The sequence below is a fragment of the Hesperophylax consimilis genome, chromosome 8, assembly GCF_061612785.1.
Source record: "Hesperophylax consimilis isolate HC1 chromosome 8, BYU_Hcon_1.0, whole genome shotgun sequence".
Classification (NCBI taxonomy): Eukaryota; Metazoa; Arthropoda; class Insecta; order Trichoptera; family Limnephilidae; genus Hesperophylax; species Hesperophylax consimilis.
The window spans coordinates 41,302,134-41,319,719 of NC_142843.1; the positions used below are offsets into that span (position 1 = coordinate 41,302,134).

Consider the following 17,586-nt stretch of genomic DNA (forward strand, 5'->3'; position numbering starts at 1 on the left):
ACTTTGTGGGACATTTATAAATATTTTTTTATCAATATTGATCACAATTCAAATTAGGAAGCGCAAAACACCGCCACCAAGTGCTAAATAAATGCGATTTGCCGCCATTTTTCTTCAATTTGCTTTATGTGAAACCGCACAAGAGTCCCAACTGCTCCCAACCGTCTGGAGCCAGTAAGACTATGGCATCTTCAATTGGTGTATGTTGTGAGGTTGAAGGTAGTGGGGAGGGAAAGGAGATGGGGAAGACGAATGTGGGGAAGTACCTAGCTATTCAGATCTCGTTACATGGTGGTCTTACACCAGGGCGATACTGATAGTATCTTCCACTCTGGTACGTGCCAATAATATACTATATATTATTTTTAAGTGTACTTTGTGAAATAACACAAAATAATCACATAAAATTTACTTGCGCATGCCGGGATTTGAACCCGCGATCTCTAGCTTGCTATTCGAGAGCTTTTACCCCTCGACCAATGAGGCCGTCAAAAGGCCATTGAAAGGCAAGTCAATGTCAATATGTTCCACTATCGCCTACAGCGACCAGCGTTGTTGATACTATTGCCAATATTTTTATGGAGTTGGATTATTATTGATATTGTAGGGTAATTCATAACGGAACCACACAACCATCACCAAATTATTTACTTTTATAATTCAGGGGTATTCAACATCAAATTAATAATTTGAAACAAATTCAATAACATGGTGGATACTGTACTACCAATAATTCAGAGTATTTAACAACGAATTAATCACATATCTATCTATATAAATAAAAACGTTAATGTTCGCTTGTTCAATTATTCTTGCATTCGAATAAGCGTGTGTTTTTATATAACTATGGCGCTGTTTGTTGAATCTGTAGGATGATTTAAAAAACAGGTTGTTTTTAAGACTGCAAGATAAAAGCTTGAATTGCTCACTTCATCTGATCTGTTTGAATCTCGACCATTATGATAACTAGATATTCCGCTAAAGATCAAATACATGGATAAATTACAATACATATGCCTTCAAATGACTTTCTGTGGAATGCTATCATTGGAACTGGTCACGAGTCACGATCCTTTAATCTGCTTCTTATGCATTACAACAAATAGCTTGACATGTTATGTTATTCCTGTAAGATTACTCCTCTTGAGATACTGACACTACACCATTCGTCCTGTCCGATGGGAAGTACAAACTCGCCAGTAGGCAGGAAACAGAACAGGACTCACTAGAATAATATAGCGGAGGGAGATTAAATGCAGTTCCTTATTGGGCCAAGAATCTGCATGGACAAGTCAGCTTTTGCCTCTTTACATGAAGTCCAAAATATATGTCTCTTTTTCAATGGCTTTATACCAAAATTTTATGCTAAATATGTCTCGCAAGAATACGAATGATGTCTTGAATACCTTTTCTAAAATTTACGTATCTTGATTATTTGTTGGATTCTTTTAATCGTGTGGGAACGAACTTCATAATTTGGAGACCAAACTGTGGAATTATCAAAACCTCCTAGATCACAACAAGGAGGTTTTGATTATACTCGACATGACTCCTTACCAGTGGCAGCTCGTGACTTTTGGGTGTACTAGAGTACTAATATTACAAAAAATACCATTATTAATGTTGTTGTAGCTGAAAACGATTTTTTAATTTTTTTCGAAAATTCGTTTTTTTGTATAAACATTTTCATAAAATTTCAGTTTGGCCATCAGCCATTCGGATTTCTTTCGAAAAAAATAAATAAAAAATCGTTTTCAGTTACAACAACATCAATAATGCAATTTTTTGTAATATTAGTACTCTAGTAAACCCAAAAGTCACAAGCCACCACTGCCCTTACTAGTGACATATACAATGTTAGGCAAATGTAAGGATTTGAAGAAGATAGGAAAAAGGAAGAGTTGGTGTATAGTGTAACCATTGGTAACTTACTGGTTCTGCAGGGGGAGTACTCCAGGTTTTCTGTGAAGCCATTCCTGGACACGAAGCAGGTTCCCACAGGATCTCTTCGCGCATTCTTCATGGCGTAGGTCACGTACCGGGGAGCGCAAGCCTGGAAATAGGAATGTGAGGTTAGATATTGTAATCAATGTTTTAAGGCATCTCAATTTATTTTTTTAATTATCCATAGATTACCTATGGCTTACAAATAGGACCTCTTATGAAATATCTAACTATCTCATTCCCCAATTTGGGATGACATAATCCCTCTGGCTCCGGACAGTTGCTGCTCTTGCGATAAGTATTCACTTTTTACAAATTGAGGCGAGGCAAAAAATCTATTTTTTTATTCATTTGCTTTGCTGAAGTCTAAAATGTCGTACCATGTCATCATTCATTAATAAAATTAAGGCATGTTAATATGTACTTGTAGTGTTTGTCAATATATATGTAGTTTCAACAGATATCATTAGAGTGTGTAGTTTCAAGTTAGAATATTTAGTTTATGTAATTTTAAGGTGTTTCCATAGGTGTCGGTAGTAGTAAGTACCACATGATGGAGATAACTGTCAGACGTTTGGGTGAAATACCCGAATGGTTACGAAGATAGCCGACGTTAGCCGATCTGCAGGTGAGCATCTTCAGTCAGAGTCTCCCCCGCTTCAGAATCATCAGAATGAATCAGAATAACTTAGATCATCCTGTAGAACGGACGAGAGTCCAGTTAGATATTCATTGTAAATACGTCGCGATAATAAACAAACCCTTAATATCAGACGCACCAAAGTATTATTGAAAACTCCCGATCAACTCAAGTATATTGCTAATTAGAAGGAAACTAACAGTACACCACAGTACGTACATGAAATAACATAATAATTGTATGATCATATTAATCCTCCGACCGATAAATATACACCTCTCGAATCAAATAAAATTGTATGTCTTGACAAAATGAAGCATTGAACCGTTCGACCAAACAATGCGTTCTTTCTTCTGAAACAATAATGGACATTGTCGTATCGTCTCAGATCTGCAAATGGATACATGCGTCCAAGTGTTTGTCTGAGATGATCCGAGGGAGAGGCACAGTCAAAACACACTCCCACAAGATGATTCAACCATTATGTGAGATGGCCTAACCAAGCGACCATCACGCCGTTCCCGCAGTGGTAGGCGGAGAGGACGGACCGCCACCCAACTCGGTCTCAGGCGACTCTAGTACACTTACACAAGTAATATGAAAACACTAATTTATGTATCCAATACGTCTGTCGCGACACAGGTATATCCTAGTGAGACAGACATCGAAAAACACCTGTAAAAAAAACTTTATATTGATAATAAAAAAATAAAAAACACTCCTTCTTTCATTCATTCGCTCTACACGCCCTAACCATCTGAGGGTCCTTTTCTTAATCTTACTCACGTAAGCCTGATGTAAGTATCAGCCTTGCACTCTTTGCGGATCTCCACATTTCTCACACGATCATACATGGCTTTGCCACGTATACGCCTCAGGGATCTCATTTCTACGGCATTCAGTCTACTTTCACCAGTTCCATGCCTCAGTGCCACACATCAGGATAGGATCAGCACTCCATTGTGAATATTAATTAATTTAATATTTTTTTATTTATCAATTTTCCTGTAACGATTGTTATTAAACTCTTTTCTTCTTCTTTGTCATCGTTAGCATTCTTAGGGTGCGTATAAACACGTGAACCGAACTGCCAAGCTGAACCACGAATTATGCGAAAAGGAACCAACCGCAAATGGTGCGATTGGTTTGTTCCTTTCTGGTAATTCGTGGCTCGGATCGCTCGTTTTTTCTCATGCTATACGCAGCATTACGCCTAGTCAGTATTATAAATTTCCAGAATTCACCAAACTGTGATTTACCAATATCGTCTTTACGTCTTACTTTTATTATGCCGTGTTTCTCTTGCTCCTCCTTTAGACAACGTTTCGGACTGCGGTACAGAGTCCACCATCAGGGCAGATGTTAATTAAACTTCAAACAGATTTAATAAGACATTATATTTTTCAATTTTCGCCTCATTCATGCTATTAATCGTTAACTTCCTTTTGTTTCTCTTTCCGATCGTCCTTGTTTGGAATATAAGGTAAATACTTAATTATCCAAAATGAACTAGGCGCCAATTGGAAATTCGTGTCGCATGTGTATTTTTAATTATACATAATATATCATCGATCGTCTTCCATCAAAAGAAAATAATTCTAATGCCGGTCAGTACCTACCTACCAGTATTTATAATTAATTGATTAATGTCGATTAATAATAATTATGCTTTCTCCAATTAAAGTGTGGCTTTGTAATTTCGTTTGTTCTATTACAAAGGTAACGTAAAATGTTCATATTTTCGTAGAAAGCAATCACTTTGTGGTTTAACAATTTAATGAAATAGAACAATATTTTTTGTTTAAAACCACGAATTTTTATTAATTTTAAGACCGACCGGTTTCGCTTCACTCGAACATCGTCAAGGTACAAAATTAAACTAATCAATAATACAAAATGTGTCATTATATATACATACAGAGGGAGAGAGAAAGTAAAACCAAAATGAAACATTAGTCTATTTATTATTTTACTGTATTTATTTCTATGTATTTTTATTTTATTCTCATTGTAATATACCCAGGCTAAAAGCTATTTAACGGTTTACCTGATGTAATAAAATACGAAAAAGGCTATTCAGAAATTGAAAATAAACTAATGTTACATTTTCTCCAAAACCAACTGATTGATATTTTACCGATGACTTTCAGATATATTCTTTTGCCATTCTGTTGCTTTTTTATTCATTTTCACTGATTTTATTATCCAATATTTATAATATTTTAGATAATTACTGGAAAATTATAGTTACTCGATATACCTACTATTTTAAGCAATTGTAGTACAAGGAAATAATATTTATTTATTTAAATATTGTAAAAATTAAATAGTTCTCCAGTTAGACCCGAAAATATTTCTCTGCGAACTGGGTAATTTAACTAGTTAATTAAGAATGCTATGTAATGCTAAGAAACCTTCCTACAGAAGCAACAAAACTACTTACTTAGTCACACGTCTCGATAACTGCAACGACATTTATGCCAGCCTTCCAAAATATCAAATTGACAAACTTCAATCAGTGTTTATTGCAGCAGCACGGCTTATAACCGGGGTTTTTAAATATTAGCACATTTCAGAACACCTTCGTAACCTTCACTGGCTCAAATGCCCTGAAAGAATCCAATACAAATTGTGCTGGATGGTGTTTAAATCCATCAATGAAATGGCCCCACCCTACATCTCTGAACTATGCGTCCCGGAAAACACTGGTCTGAGGCAGTCAACTCTTAGATCAGCAACATCAGCAGCTGTAGGCAGACTGATGGAAACTAAGCGCAAGTCAAGTAATAAGTTTCGTGATCGCAGTTTCGGAGCATTACCTTTAAATTAAATATACGATTCCTGAGAGAAAGTCCAATGATATCGAAATTTCCAAAATCTCTCCTAAATCCTGTATCTAAATACCGCTAATAAACAATTAGTCAATGTTAATTAAGTGTTAATCTTAAATGACCTACCAGGTAAGTATGGTACTGTATATTATCTACATATATAGTTAGTAATAACATAGATCATTGTAGAAGTGTATTATATATTTGTATAGCGTATTTGTACCCCTTGGGGTGATTTCGCACAAAAACGGCGCTATACAAATCATCCAAATATTATTATTATTAACATTCTGTGTACACTGAAAACTTATGATTTCATGCATCACTTTTACGTAAAAGCCTTTTTGGAGAATAAAGCACAGAAATCTGGCTTATTTTGGTGAAAAAATCGTGGAATGCTCCGAGAACGACTCTGAATATTTTCTCACATAATAATAATATTGTAAATAAAGATAGTGTAAACAAGTAACTGGTAGTAAGGGTTAATGTAAATGGGCACATCTGTTGGCAGCATGCACTTCTACAGCAGACACTTCTATTACAAAAAATACAAGTCGTTACATTGGATATCCGTGGACCTTTTCAAGTGCCCTTTTTTACTGCTGCTGTCGATATTCATGTGCATTTATTAGCTGACGTAATTATAATAATAATATTTGAATGGTTTCAACAGCATCGTTTTTTGAAAAATCACCTCAAGGACGCTCTAAAATGCTCTATCTTATTATTAACTATAGAATATTTTGTAATAATAAACTAATGTTTATAAGACAAGGTTTTTTTCTGCATAGCACAAAGGATAACAAAATATTATAGTTGCCTGAAATATCCATACAAAAAATAAAGTTGGTTGTTTAAAGGTGAAAAAATTTAATAAGCAGTAATTATTGATTGAAGTACTAATTATTTTTATAAGCAATAATTGTTCGCCTGAAACACTCATCCACATTGAAAAAATCTCCTGATAAAAAATACATGACGCCAACGGGACATGCTATGCATAAATAAAATCTTGTCTTTAAAAACATTAATTTATCAAAAAAATAATGATTGAAGTACTAGTACATATTGAATTATTTGGCGGGTTGGAAATAAGCCGACGTAGCTCAGTGGTCCAGAGCACCTGACCGGACATCAGAAGGTGCTGGTTCAATTCCCGTCGGCGGCATTTATTTTTACTCTGGAGATATTTTCAATTTGTATGGATATTTCAGGCGACTAATTATTTCTTATAATAATTTGTTTAACTATAGATTAGACAAACCATTATAAGAACTTATGAATAAAAAATATATATAATTTAATATTTGGCTGATTTGTACAGCGCCACATTTATATTATGCTCCCAAATTATACGCAAAGAAATATTATGTACCATGAAAATGTTCACAATTATCCTACAAGAAGACGCAGAGATTTTAGGCTTCCCAAAACTAAACTTTCATGCACACAAAACAGCGCGTATTATAAAGGGCAAAAACTTTAAAATAAGCTACCAAATGTCGTAAAGGTAGCCCCAATCCTTAGCACTTTTTGTAGGAGATGTGCTTTATATATAAAAAATAATTTTTGATTTTTGAACATTCTCACCAATATTATTTTAGTCACCCAGTATCTTATATGTGTATTTAACTTTATCTAAAAAAGTTATTTTTTATATTTTCCTACTAGATGTATGAAAAAAATTGCGTACATCTAAATAAAGATTCAAAAACAAAACAAAGATTTGTTTGGTACAAACCACCACCACTTAGCTTGTTCCGATGGATTTATGATATTTTACCCAAATTGACAACATTGGACAATTTTTCCTATCTTCCGCCGAAACTTACGCTTGTGCAGTTTTCATTACTTTATTTGCATTATTGATTGAAATTGGTGGAAATTAATTTGATAACTGACATAGTCAAGTTGTCCTAACGTAATTTTATTAATTGTGGATCCTGTTCCCCGTTTCCTTCCGCCTCACACGTTAAATTTCGTGATAATAACGTTAGAATGTCCACTACCATATCTTGCAAGAGTTTCCGGTCAAGTTCTAAAAAATAAGTCGGTGTTCTCGAAAAGAAGCAAAAGGAAATATGACATGTGTTATGAATATAGCAGTTGGCTCGTGTCTGAGCTGCCTGGCCCACTGGCTGCCTAGATGGCTGCTGGGTGGTAGATGATTGTTGGGATGGTGTGAGCGCGAGGATAAATCTGTTTACATCCAGTTCCGATAAACAGCTGGGGAAGTTGGGAGTTGGGAGACGCGCAGCCTCAAAGGAACCGCGCCCCCTTCCAAGAATCGGCACACCAACAAACGTACATTCATCAGAATGTGACCATTCTGGCTTTCAAGGGGTTAGAAAAATACTGCGATGGAAACTTTTAACTTATTATGTTTTTTTTTCTATTCATTTTTGGCTTGATAAAACAAATCAGGCTGGGTAAAACCCTGCAAGCCACATTTTTTGGGATTGTCACTTTTTAGTGGTTTCATACAATAGTTTTCAAAGAACAACATGGTTAAGTATTTTTTGCTGAATCAATGTCAAAAATCATTTTTTTAGGTTATTTCGAGAAAACCTCATGTGAAATTACTAAATCCTCATTTTTTTCTAAATTAGAAACAGAATTGCAATATTTTACATTAAAATTTTGAAAAAACAAATTACACTGTCATGTAGAGTTTCACTGTCATTACTAAGTATTCATTTTCATCGTCTCCTGTAAAGTTCATTTTGTGGCTTGAAGGGTTTTACCAAACCACAGCCGAAATATACCACATACTGTGCCAGACGTAATGTGTGACACACAAGACTGTAAACAGGGCGGTGATCCCAATCCGTGGAGGCGTGTGATGCCTTCCTTCAGTGGCGTGGAGGGGTAGAACGGGGCGTCTCTGTAGCCGTTGTAGCTGGTCCGATGTTAGTACTCGTCCTTGCTGTAGAGTCCGGGTCTTTCGTAGGGGCAGAGAGGTCCGGGGTGAGGCGAGGGTCAGAAGAAGAAGAGAAGGCGAGTAGAGTCAGAAGTCGGAGCGAGGTAGAAGGCAGAGCAGAGAGAAGTGTAGAGCTGGTGGTGGTTGCTGGATATCTAACTTTTCTAGGGACTGTTGCCCGTTTTATAGGACCCCGGCGGCCTTCGCCGGACGAGCGACGCTCACACGGGCCCGCTTTCTCTTTGATTCCTGGAATCGAAGCCCGTGTTTGTGGCGCGCCCGCGGCCCGCCGCCGGGTTGGCTACCGCCTCTCGGCCGGTAATTTTGGGCTCGTGGTCGAACGCGACCACGGCCTCTCTTTGTTCAGACACGATCTTCAGAATCGCGCTTGGGGAACGTTCTGACGGCGAAGCACCTCGCACGCCACGACGGCGCACGGCCCCTTGCTTCGGGCCGGGGCCGAACGTTCCCTCTCGTATAAGCACGACTCTAATAATCGTGCCCGAATTAAATGATCTCATGATTGTACCAGCTCTAACAATACTTCTCTGCCCGTATACCTCTATCCAAGCTCCGACGTTTCATTTATTGATTAGATTTTCATTTTACATTGCTTCATACATTTACATCTTTACATTATTACATACATTTTATACAATTTTATTTCTTTAGGACAGTTAGGATTCATTTAATTTTATTCCACAATTCTATATTTATCTCATTATCCTAATCGTGGGTGACTGCGGCCGAGCCCGGAGCAGTACGTCCGTCACACATACAATACAAAATAAATAAATTGATGGTGGGTTTATATTGCAGAATTTGTGTGCACCCTTTCATGTATTGGGTTGGTCAGTGATTTATTCCCAGACCTAGTCAATACCAAATCCAATCTAGATTAAAATCAGGAACCAACAGTTTGTTGCTTTACACCTCTTTGGTGGGTCCAAACAACAACAAAAAACAGTTAACTCCAGTATTAATGCTAGGGAGATTTGTCTATTTGAAAGAGGCGGGGATCTGTCATCTCTCCGACACATCTGGCGGATGCTGCGAACTCTCTCAGGAGTGTATGTGTTTATTTACATCTTAAATGCAGTGCACGAAGTTATACATCTCATACAGTGCATGTAGTGCACATTGCACAGTGCCAGTGGGAAGCATTTGGCCAGATTTACGATTTCCACATAATTCATGGCTAGGAATGCCGCAGCCGAACTGTCACCATTGTGACACATTGTGATAGATTATTTCAATAAACAGAAACTTTACATTCAAGGCATATTTGCATGCATAGAAGAAAGTGTTAGTACTTACGCAGTTTGGTAGAAACGGGGTGTGCAAGTATTTTTAGTATTTTGTTACCTACGATCACCATGATGTGTATTTTAAATAATGGTAATATTTTAGTCAGTAAATTATCGTTGTATACTGGTCCCAGTGAGAGTTCGTACGTGACGTCACCGATCTAGTATATATAACATTCATCATTATTAGCGGTAGATGTTGCTTGTGCAACGATAGAGGACTTGGCTTGGCGGAGGATTGAACTCGCGACTACTGAATGGAAAACCGATGCATTTGTCCACACGACTATTGGTGCAAAATTATATATTTTTTTAAATACACGGTGTCCAGAAACTCGTAGAACAAGCGGGAAACTGGTGAATCGATTGATTCAATTCTGTGGTCGACATAACCTTTTTTATTTGAGGTTTCATTTTGCAGTTCGTAAATCGAATACGAAGTTGGAATTTTTCAAGTCATATCATCTCTTCTGTTTTTTAAAATGCGTCGCGTCCAAGTTTCAAAAGAGTTTTTTTTAACCATTAATTTAGTTGCCGAAGAAAATGGAAAAATATACACAATTTTCCCGCTTATACTACGAGCTTCCGAACACCATTATGTGATGGTGTATTTCTAAATAATTGTAAACGCAGTGTTTCTTAACAGTATTTCCAAATTACATTTTTAAACCATACCACTAAACTGAATTCCAAACTGAATTTCTAAACGGTTGTCAGAAAGCTGCGTTTCTTAAAAAAATATTGTTACCATTATAAACTTTTATTTTATACTATAGGTACTTTTTACTCAAGTGTTTTTCTAAATTGCATACTTGTATATTACACTGCATTTATTAGTGTGTTCCTACACTGTAAAAGCTTTCAGATCTGTCTGCTTTGAGAATGGCTTCAATTTTATCACCACTGTGGGTATTATACAAATAAGTAATCTGACCATGTTACTAATTGGCTTCTAAAGAATCTGTTTAAAAACAGCTGTTAACGTCTACTGACTACACATACTACCACACTATACACTAACACCCACACTTCATCCATACAGCATCCTGCAAATCCAAACCGACCTTGCATCGTCCTTTAGTTCTGTAGCCCATAGTTCACCAGACCAATTCTCAGTCAACAATCCACAATACGAACTACGAATGACGTTAAACTCTTTATTGTGACAGCTGGTCAGAGTTAACGATTATTTATGGCAGATTTGTATGAATTATCCACGTTCCAAATATCAATTTCATTTCCAATTTGAGACGAAGGGTAACCGAAAGAACAGAACGTGATAAAGCAGAACAATTATAAAAATAGGACAGTAATACAACATAAAATAAAAGTGAAAAAACAGTACAATTAAAAATAAAACATTTATTTTTGACGCAACTCATTACATACTAATAATTAAATTTCTTTACAAAACAAATATAGATCTTGTAAGTTTTTAGATTCAAAATTTAAAAAAAAAAATATAGACCTTATTAAAAAATACTAATTTCCGTGTTGGGTCTGTTTGTGAGTGTAATTCTGGTACAATGAACTCGGATTTGTTTTGAATTGAATTGTTACGTTTTTAAAATATGTACTGATTTGAAAGAATTCAGAGAAGCGATAAAGTACCTGCCTATAATATATATTTTTTTATCAGACAATTCTATATTCAAATTATAAAATGTGTTTTCTTTTGTTTATTTTTTAGGGTTAAAAGTATACGTATTAATCGTAATTTTTCACTAGAGTAAATCTGGGCCTTAAAGCTTGAAGTGCCTATGTTAAATTTGTGAATCGTTCAGGAATGAAGATCGTTTATGGATTTATTGGCGTAAAAAACGTAAAAACAATATTTTGACTTCTACATTAGATAGGCCATTAAACATTTCATTAATTTTAAAGAAGCTGTATTTTTGGTACCTAAATCAAATTACCAAAATTGACATAGGCACTTCTGCCATTGACCCTCAGGAATATAAAATGTTATGTAAGTTTGAGGTGTGTTTTATCATTTTTCTGTTTCATGCTGTTGTGTATTACCGTGTTCTGTTTTATTATGTGAGTTGTAAGTGTCTAACTTTACGCCACAGTTGTAAATATGTACATCATTAAGTCAGTAGTTGTCACTAGATATAACGCCCTTGGGGTGATTTTTCACGAAAACGGCGCTGTATAAATCAGCCAAATATCATTATTATATAACCGAGATGAAGGCATTCTGCGGAAGCTACATTATAAACTTGTCGGTATAAACAAAAAGCATTCCGGATGTTAAACTGGACCAAGTCTTGCCAAACCTGCCAAGCTTGACTAGTTAATTTAGAATACACAATGCCGACTAGTGTCTTGTCTTTTATGATAATATCAACACAGGACGATAGAATTGTTTTGTCGTTCTTTTTGCGTTCGTCGTTCTTCGTTGCGTCGGTTGACAGATAAACAGTCGTTGAATGTTGCACCCTATTCTATATATAAACTAAACGTTCACTTTTAGAACGACTATTTTCAAAGTTTTTTTCTAATTAGCATTAATTGCTTCGTTACGGTATTTGTGGTTTCTAATTCTGCATGCGGGTACGCGGGTTCATAAAATCCCCCTTTTTAACTTTAGCATTGCTACACTTTAAGAGACTTAGACTTAAGACTTTTAACTTAAGGAAGGAAGTTTGGGAAGGGTCAACGTTTGGCAGACCATTGAAATATATAATAAAAGTAATAAATGAGCGCAATTCGAGCTGTCTGAGTAACTCGTTGATGATGAACAGCCATCCATCCGTAAAGCCATCCATGTAGTTTTTTGCTGCGTGTTAATCGAACCCGTATTATTCTCACCCACGTCCAAGTGTGTAGACCACTTTGGAGACATCGGTTTTCAATTTCAACTGCAAGTAAAATCTAATCAAATACAGAGTTTTCCAATAAGAGGTGTTTTTTTTAATAGCCCGCTATTTCGGTAGATGATACCTTTGAAGCTGTCATTTTTTAAAATTTGACAAGTAAAAACTACGCCATTAATAAAAATGGAACGATACACGCTTCAACAACGTATTGAAATTATTAAAATTCACCTGAGTGAATCAAATGCAATCATCTTGAGTGATGAGGCACATTTCCACCTCGGTGGCTTCGTCAACAAGCAAAATTGTCGCATCTGGGGCTCGGAAAACCAAACATTTTTTGTTGAAAAACTTCTCTTTCCTCAACGTGTGACTGTTTGGTGCGGTTAATGGTCCGGCGGAGTCATTGGACCTTACTTTTTCGAAAATGAGGTTGCAGCAACAGCTACGGTGAATGGATTGCGCTATCGAGAGATTATTAATATTTTTTTATGGCCGGAATTGGATGATGCTGATCTGGACAACGTTTACTTTCAACAAAACGGCGCTACATGCCACACAAGCAACGAAACCATTGATCTTTTACGATTGAATATCAAAATAACACCTCTTATTGGAAAACCCTGTACATTACGAAACAGTAAAACGTCTACAGTCGACATTGCTCATAAAATCGTGGAAATTGGCTAAGACCTGGGCATACCACTGATACATTCGATAAAACTTATCCCTCTTTCTTATAAACAATGTAGGCTATGTAACAGAAAGAGAGATTACAGCGAAGTTCTCACTGGCAGGGCTATATTAGTTATAATGTGTTAGTTTTATAGTATTAGTTACAAAAAGGAGAGGTTTCAGGTTAAAAAGCTAATTTTTTTAAATGTGAAAACCGCGCAAGAGTCCCAGCTGCTCCCAACCGTCTGTAGTCTGTGAGACTATGGTATCCCCAATTAGGGTATGTTGTGAGGCTGAAGGAAGAGGAGAGGGGAAGGAGATGGGGATGACGAACCTGGGAAGTACCTAGCTATTCAGATCAGGATACCAAACACAGCTAAAGCCATTTTAAACAACGTTTCAATTCTGAATGGCGGTCTTACACCAGGGCGATACTGAGAGTATTTTCCACTTATGAAAGTGCTGCAAATATCCTATTTATTATTTTACATCGATAAATTGTGTAAAAACTCTAATTTATTTTGTAAAATTACTTGCACGTCGGGATTTGAACCCTCGACCTCTGGATTGCTAGTCCAGACCCTTAACCCTCGGCCATGGAGACTTCGTCAAATGTTTGTATGGAAAAACATGTAATGGGAAAAACAATGAAAAAGTTATTTATCTTTTTTCTTTTAGGTACCATCATGTGGAATAACTTCCCGTAGTCGATGCGCTTTTCCTCGGACACCGTGTAATATTATTTATTTTTTATGAATTGTCTTTCAAAGTGCGCAAAAATAAAGCCGCTCCAGGCGCCATTTGGCTCAGGGCCAGGTCTGATGACAGGAGATAGTTAAACATAGTGCAGATGACGAGGACTGATTTATCTGTCGCGTGAGGCCACAAGCAATCCGCACTGCAATTGAAGTGATGCACTACTCGCACTGTTTGCCGTGAAGTACGTAACATAGTCCATCTCTTTCAATTATATTATTCACGGTCAGATAAATTTAGTGTGAAACCCGCGGTGGTGATATCATCGCATCTCGCATCACATCTCGGCTAATAAAACAAATCATTAAAATTGTTGTTGGTCGTGCTTTACTTTTTGTTCGAGAATAATGACTCTTACTAGCGAGTCATGAGACATAAAGCAACAAATGAAAAAGAATACTCATTATAAATATAATCAAGTCAACTGAATTTTACAGTATCACGTTTTCGTTTTGCGCTCCTGAACAATATTGAGTTGGCCATTATAAATTATTGCCCTTGTTTCATATTTTACTCTCCAATATTATTCCTAACATTTTCACCGTCAACCGTTAACATGATTGTTAAAATTATTAATAAAACGGTGAGCATATACCGCATTCGTTAGTTTTAGTTAGAGCGTTGGAAGCGTGGAGGTCAATTGGAGGTAAATAAGTGGAATCTATTTTTTCACATTATGCCTCATCTAAGGTCCATACTTCCATCTTTCCATACATGGAACTTAAAATATATTTGATAGAATAAATTAATAAAGTAGGCAGCTTGAAATTAGGCAATTACCCCATGGAGGCATCTACCCCAACTGACCTTACCAGTTTTCATTGTCTGACGTTTATGAATAGGCACCTACTTTTTTAAGCAGTCGGGGATCGTAACCATGCGACTATGGGGGTGGTCCATAAACAAATAAAATTGGAAAGCATTAATGATAATTAAATATATATACTTGCATAAATGCGTGTATTATTATTATTTTTAGTGAATTAATTCATTTTCTTTGAATACAATAAGTGACTCAATGCATCGTAAAATACATAAAATTACTAGTGGCAATCATTTCCAAGAAGTATTTACTTTTCAGCGCATAGTCCTAAATAACCGTACGAAATGGAATGAATTGTCCATGCGCCGCGCCGTGCATTGCACGGATTGCACGGATTGCACGGATTGCACGGATTGCACGCTGACATGACACCGCGGTGACCGGTGGCCAGTCTGCTGCAGGTGCAGTGGGAGGGTTAGGAGTCAGGAGGGACGATGGTCTCACCGGATGGGCTCTGAGCCAACTCTCAATATCGGTGAGCAACTCCAGCTTAGTCACGACTCAGAAATAGGACAGGCGGAACATTGGACATCGAACGGGAGAACAGAATTTGAAAGCAACACAGATCTCGCATGAGATTTTATAGATAGATGGTGTTTATTGAGTTAGATATTATGACACCTCACTAGACTGAGCCTGTTCCGAGGTGGCAGACATTTAATCTAATTTTAGTATTATATGAAAATGAAACAGTATCCTCCTCTTAGTGTCTCAAGGACGACACTTTCCCAATACATGCAAACACCTCAGCACAGGTTTTCCTAGTGATGTGTTCACAACATACTCCTACTAACCCATACAGATACTGATCCTTGTTTAACTGGTACTGTGTAAACTGTATGTAAAAGAATACAAATGAATAAATAAAAATATATATTTTCATGTTCTGTTTTGTCACTGTTATATTTTATCCGGTTACCTTATACACATTGTTTCATATAAGAATCCATGTACAAGTACATACCGCATTTGTTGTATTGAAATGACGAATAATCTTAGCGATTCTGAGTCAGAACGTAAAAAACGTTTTTTATTGACTTTCAACAATTTTCTCCGGTCTGTGTCATTTTTGCATAAACAAAACACTGAAAGCGTTGTTCTGAAAATTGGGATATTTAAAAAATTCCTCAATATATGGTAGCTATGGTAAACTGGGGGTTAAACTCCAATCGAAAACTGAAACCGAAATATTGTGACGTCATATAGCCTAGTAATAATAATACTTGGATGACTTGTATAGCGCCGTTTTTGTGCAAAAACACCTCAAGGGCGCTGTACAAACTTATAATACATTTCTACAGTGATCTATGTTATTACTTAACTATTTATGGAGAAAATATACAGTACAATACCTGGTAGGTCACTTGAGATTAACACTCAATTAACATTATCTAATTGTTTATTGGCGAAATTTAGATACAGGATTTAGGACTTTGAAAAATTGAATATAACTGGACTTTCTCTTAGGATTGGTATATTTAATTTAAGGGCATGACAGCTTAAAAAGATAAGTTTTTAGTTTAGACCTGAATTCTGTTGGACTTCGTATAGTTCAGAGATGTAGGGTGGGGCCATTTCATTGATGGATTTAAACACCATCCAGCACAATTTGTTCTGGATTCTTTGGGCACTTGAGCCATTGAAGGTTACGAAGGTGTTCTGAAATGTGCGAATATTTAGAAACCCCGGTTATGAGCCGTGCTGCTGCATTAAACACTGATTGAAGTTTGTCAATTTGATATTTTAGAAGGCTGGCATAAATGCCGTTGCAGTAATCGAGACGTGAGACTACGTAAGAGTTGATAAGTAGTTTTGTTGCTTCTGAAGGAAGGTTTCTTCGGACAGACTTGAGTTGTCTTAGGTGAAAAAAACCGGTGCTTACAGTCCTATTTATTTGACTTTTAAACGAAAAGTCTGAATCTAAATTGACACCGAGAAGTTTGACTGTTGTTTTTGGGATGATATCGCTGCCGGAAATAGTAATAGGTGAATGAAATGTTGACGTTTGTTTGTGGCTACCCAGAGAAACTCAGTCTTAGATGGATTGAGCTTCAGCTTGTTTGAAGACATCCAACGAGTTATTGCTTCTAGAAATTCAGTTATACGGATTTTGAGACTATTGATTTCATTTGGAGCGCAGTAAAAATAAACTTGCTGATCGTCAGCGTAGCAGTGAGACAAGAGATCAAATGACTCGATTATTTTGGCGACATCATTTGTAACTACATCTTATTACATAGACTTTCAGAGTTTTCATTGGTGTATAGTATAATAAGCAGGCTCCGAATGATAATTTTACTGTATATATATATGCATATCTATGGTTTTTAGGACCAATTTGTTTTACACAAAAAATCCGAGAATATCGATCTAGTGACTGGTTTATTTATGCTTTTCAATGTCAAAACACACGATGTATATAGCTGAACATCTGTTTGTTTGAAGCAGCAAAAACAGGGAGCTCTGTCGGTAAGAAATTCGCGCATCCATAGGAATGCGTTGACCTATACCAACGCAGAAATGTTCGTAAATAAAATGGGCGTAATTTCTTCAATGAGCAGTGAATTTTTGTAATTCTATAATAAATATTAAAAAATATGTTAATCATAAAGGCATACCGCCGTCGATAGTTACATGCATGTAGGAATGTAGGCCTACCTAGATATTTATCAGAAATATAAGTTACAACGGGTTAAAGGTGATTTTTCACAAAAAACGGCATTGTACAAATTATCCAATCATTATTAAACGGACCTCTCAGCGGCAGGACCATAAGACAGAACGCCTTTTCTAAAATTATAAATTAGTCCGAGCCACTCTTGTGTTTCCCAACAATCATAACTTGTATTATATTTTGTAGAACATAAAAAG

General features: G+C 36.4%; 1 protein-coding gene across 2 annotated transcripts in view; it reads right to left on the bottom strand.

Moving 5' to 3' along the window:
• if (integrin subunit alpha inflated) overlaps positions 1–17,586 on the bottom strand; it is a 218,611-nt gene that overhangs the window by 74,762 nt on the left and 126,263 nt on the right. For both annotated transcript variants that reach the window (XM_089634287.1, XM_089634286.1), the window contains exon 4: positions 1,933–2,053. In XM_089634287.1, coding sequence (XP_089490413.1) covers positions 1,933–2,053 — 121 coding nt within the window. The remainder of the gene's footprint in view (positions 1–1,932; positions 2,054–17,586) is intronic.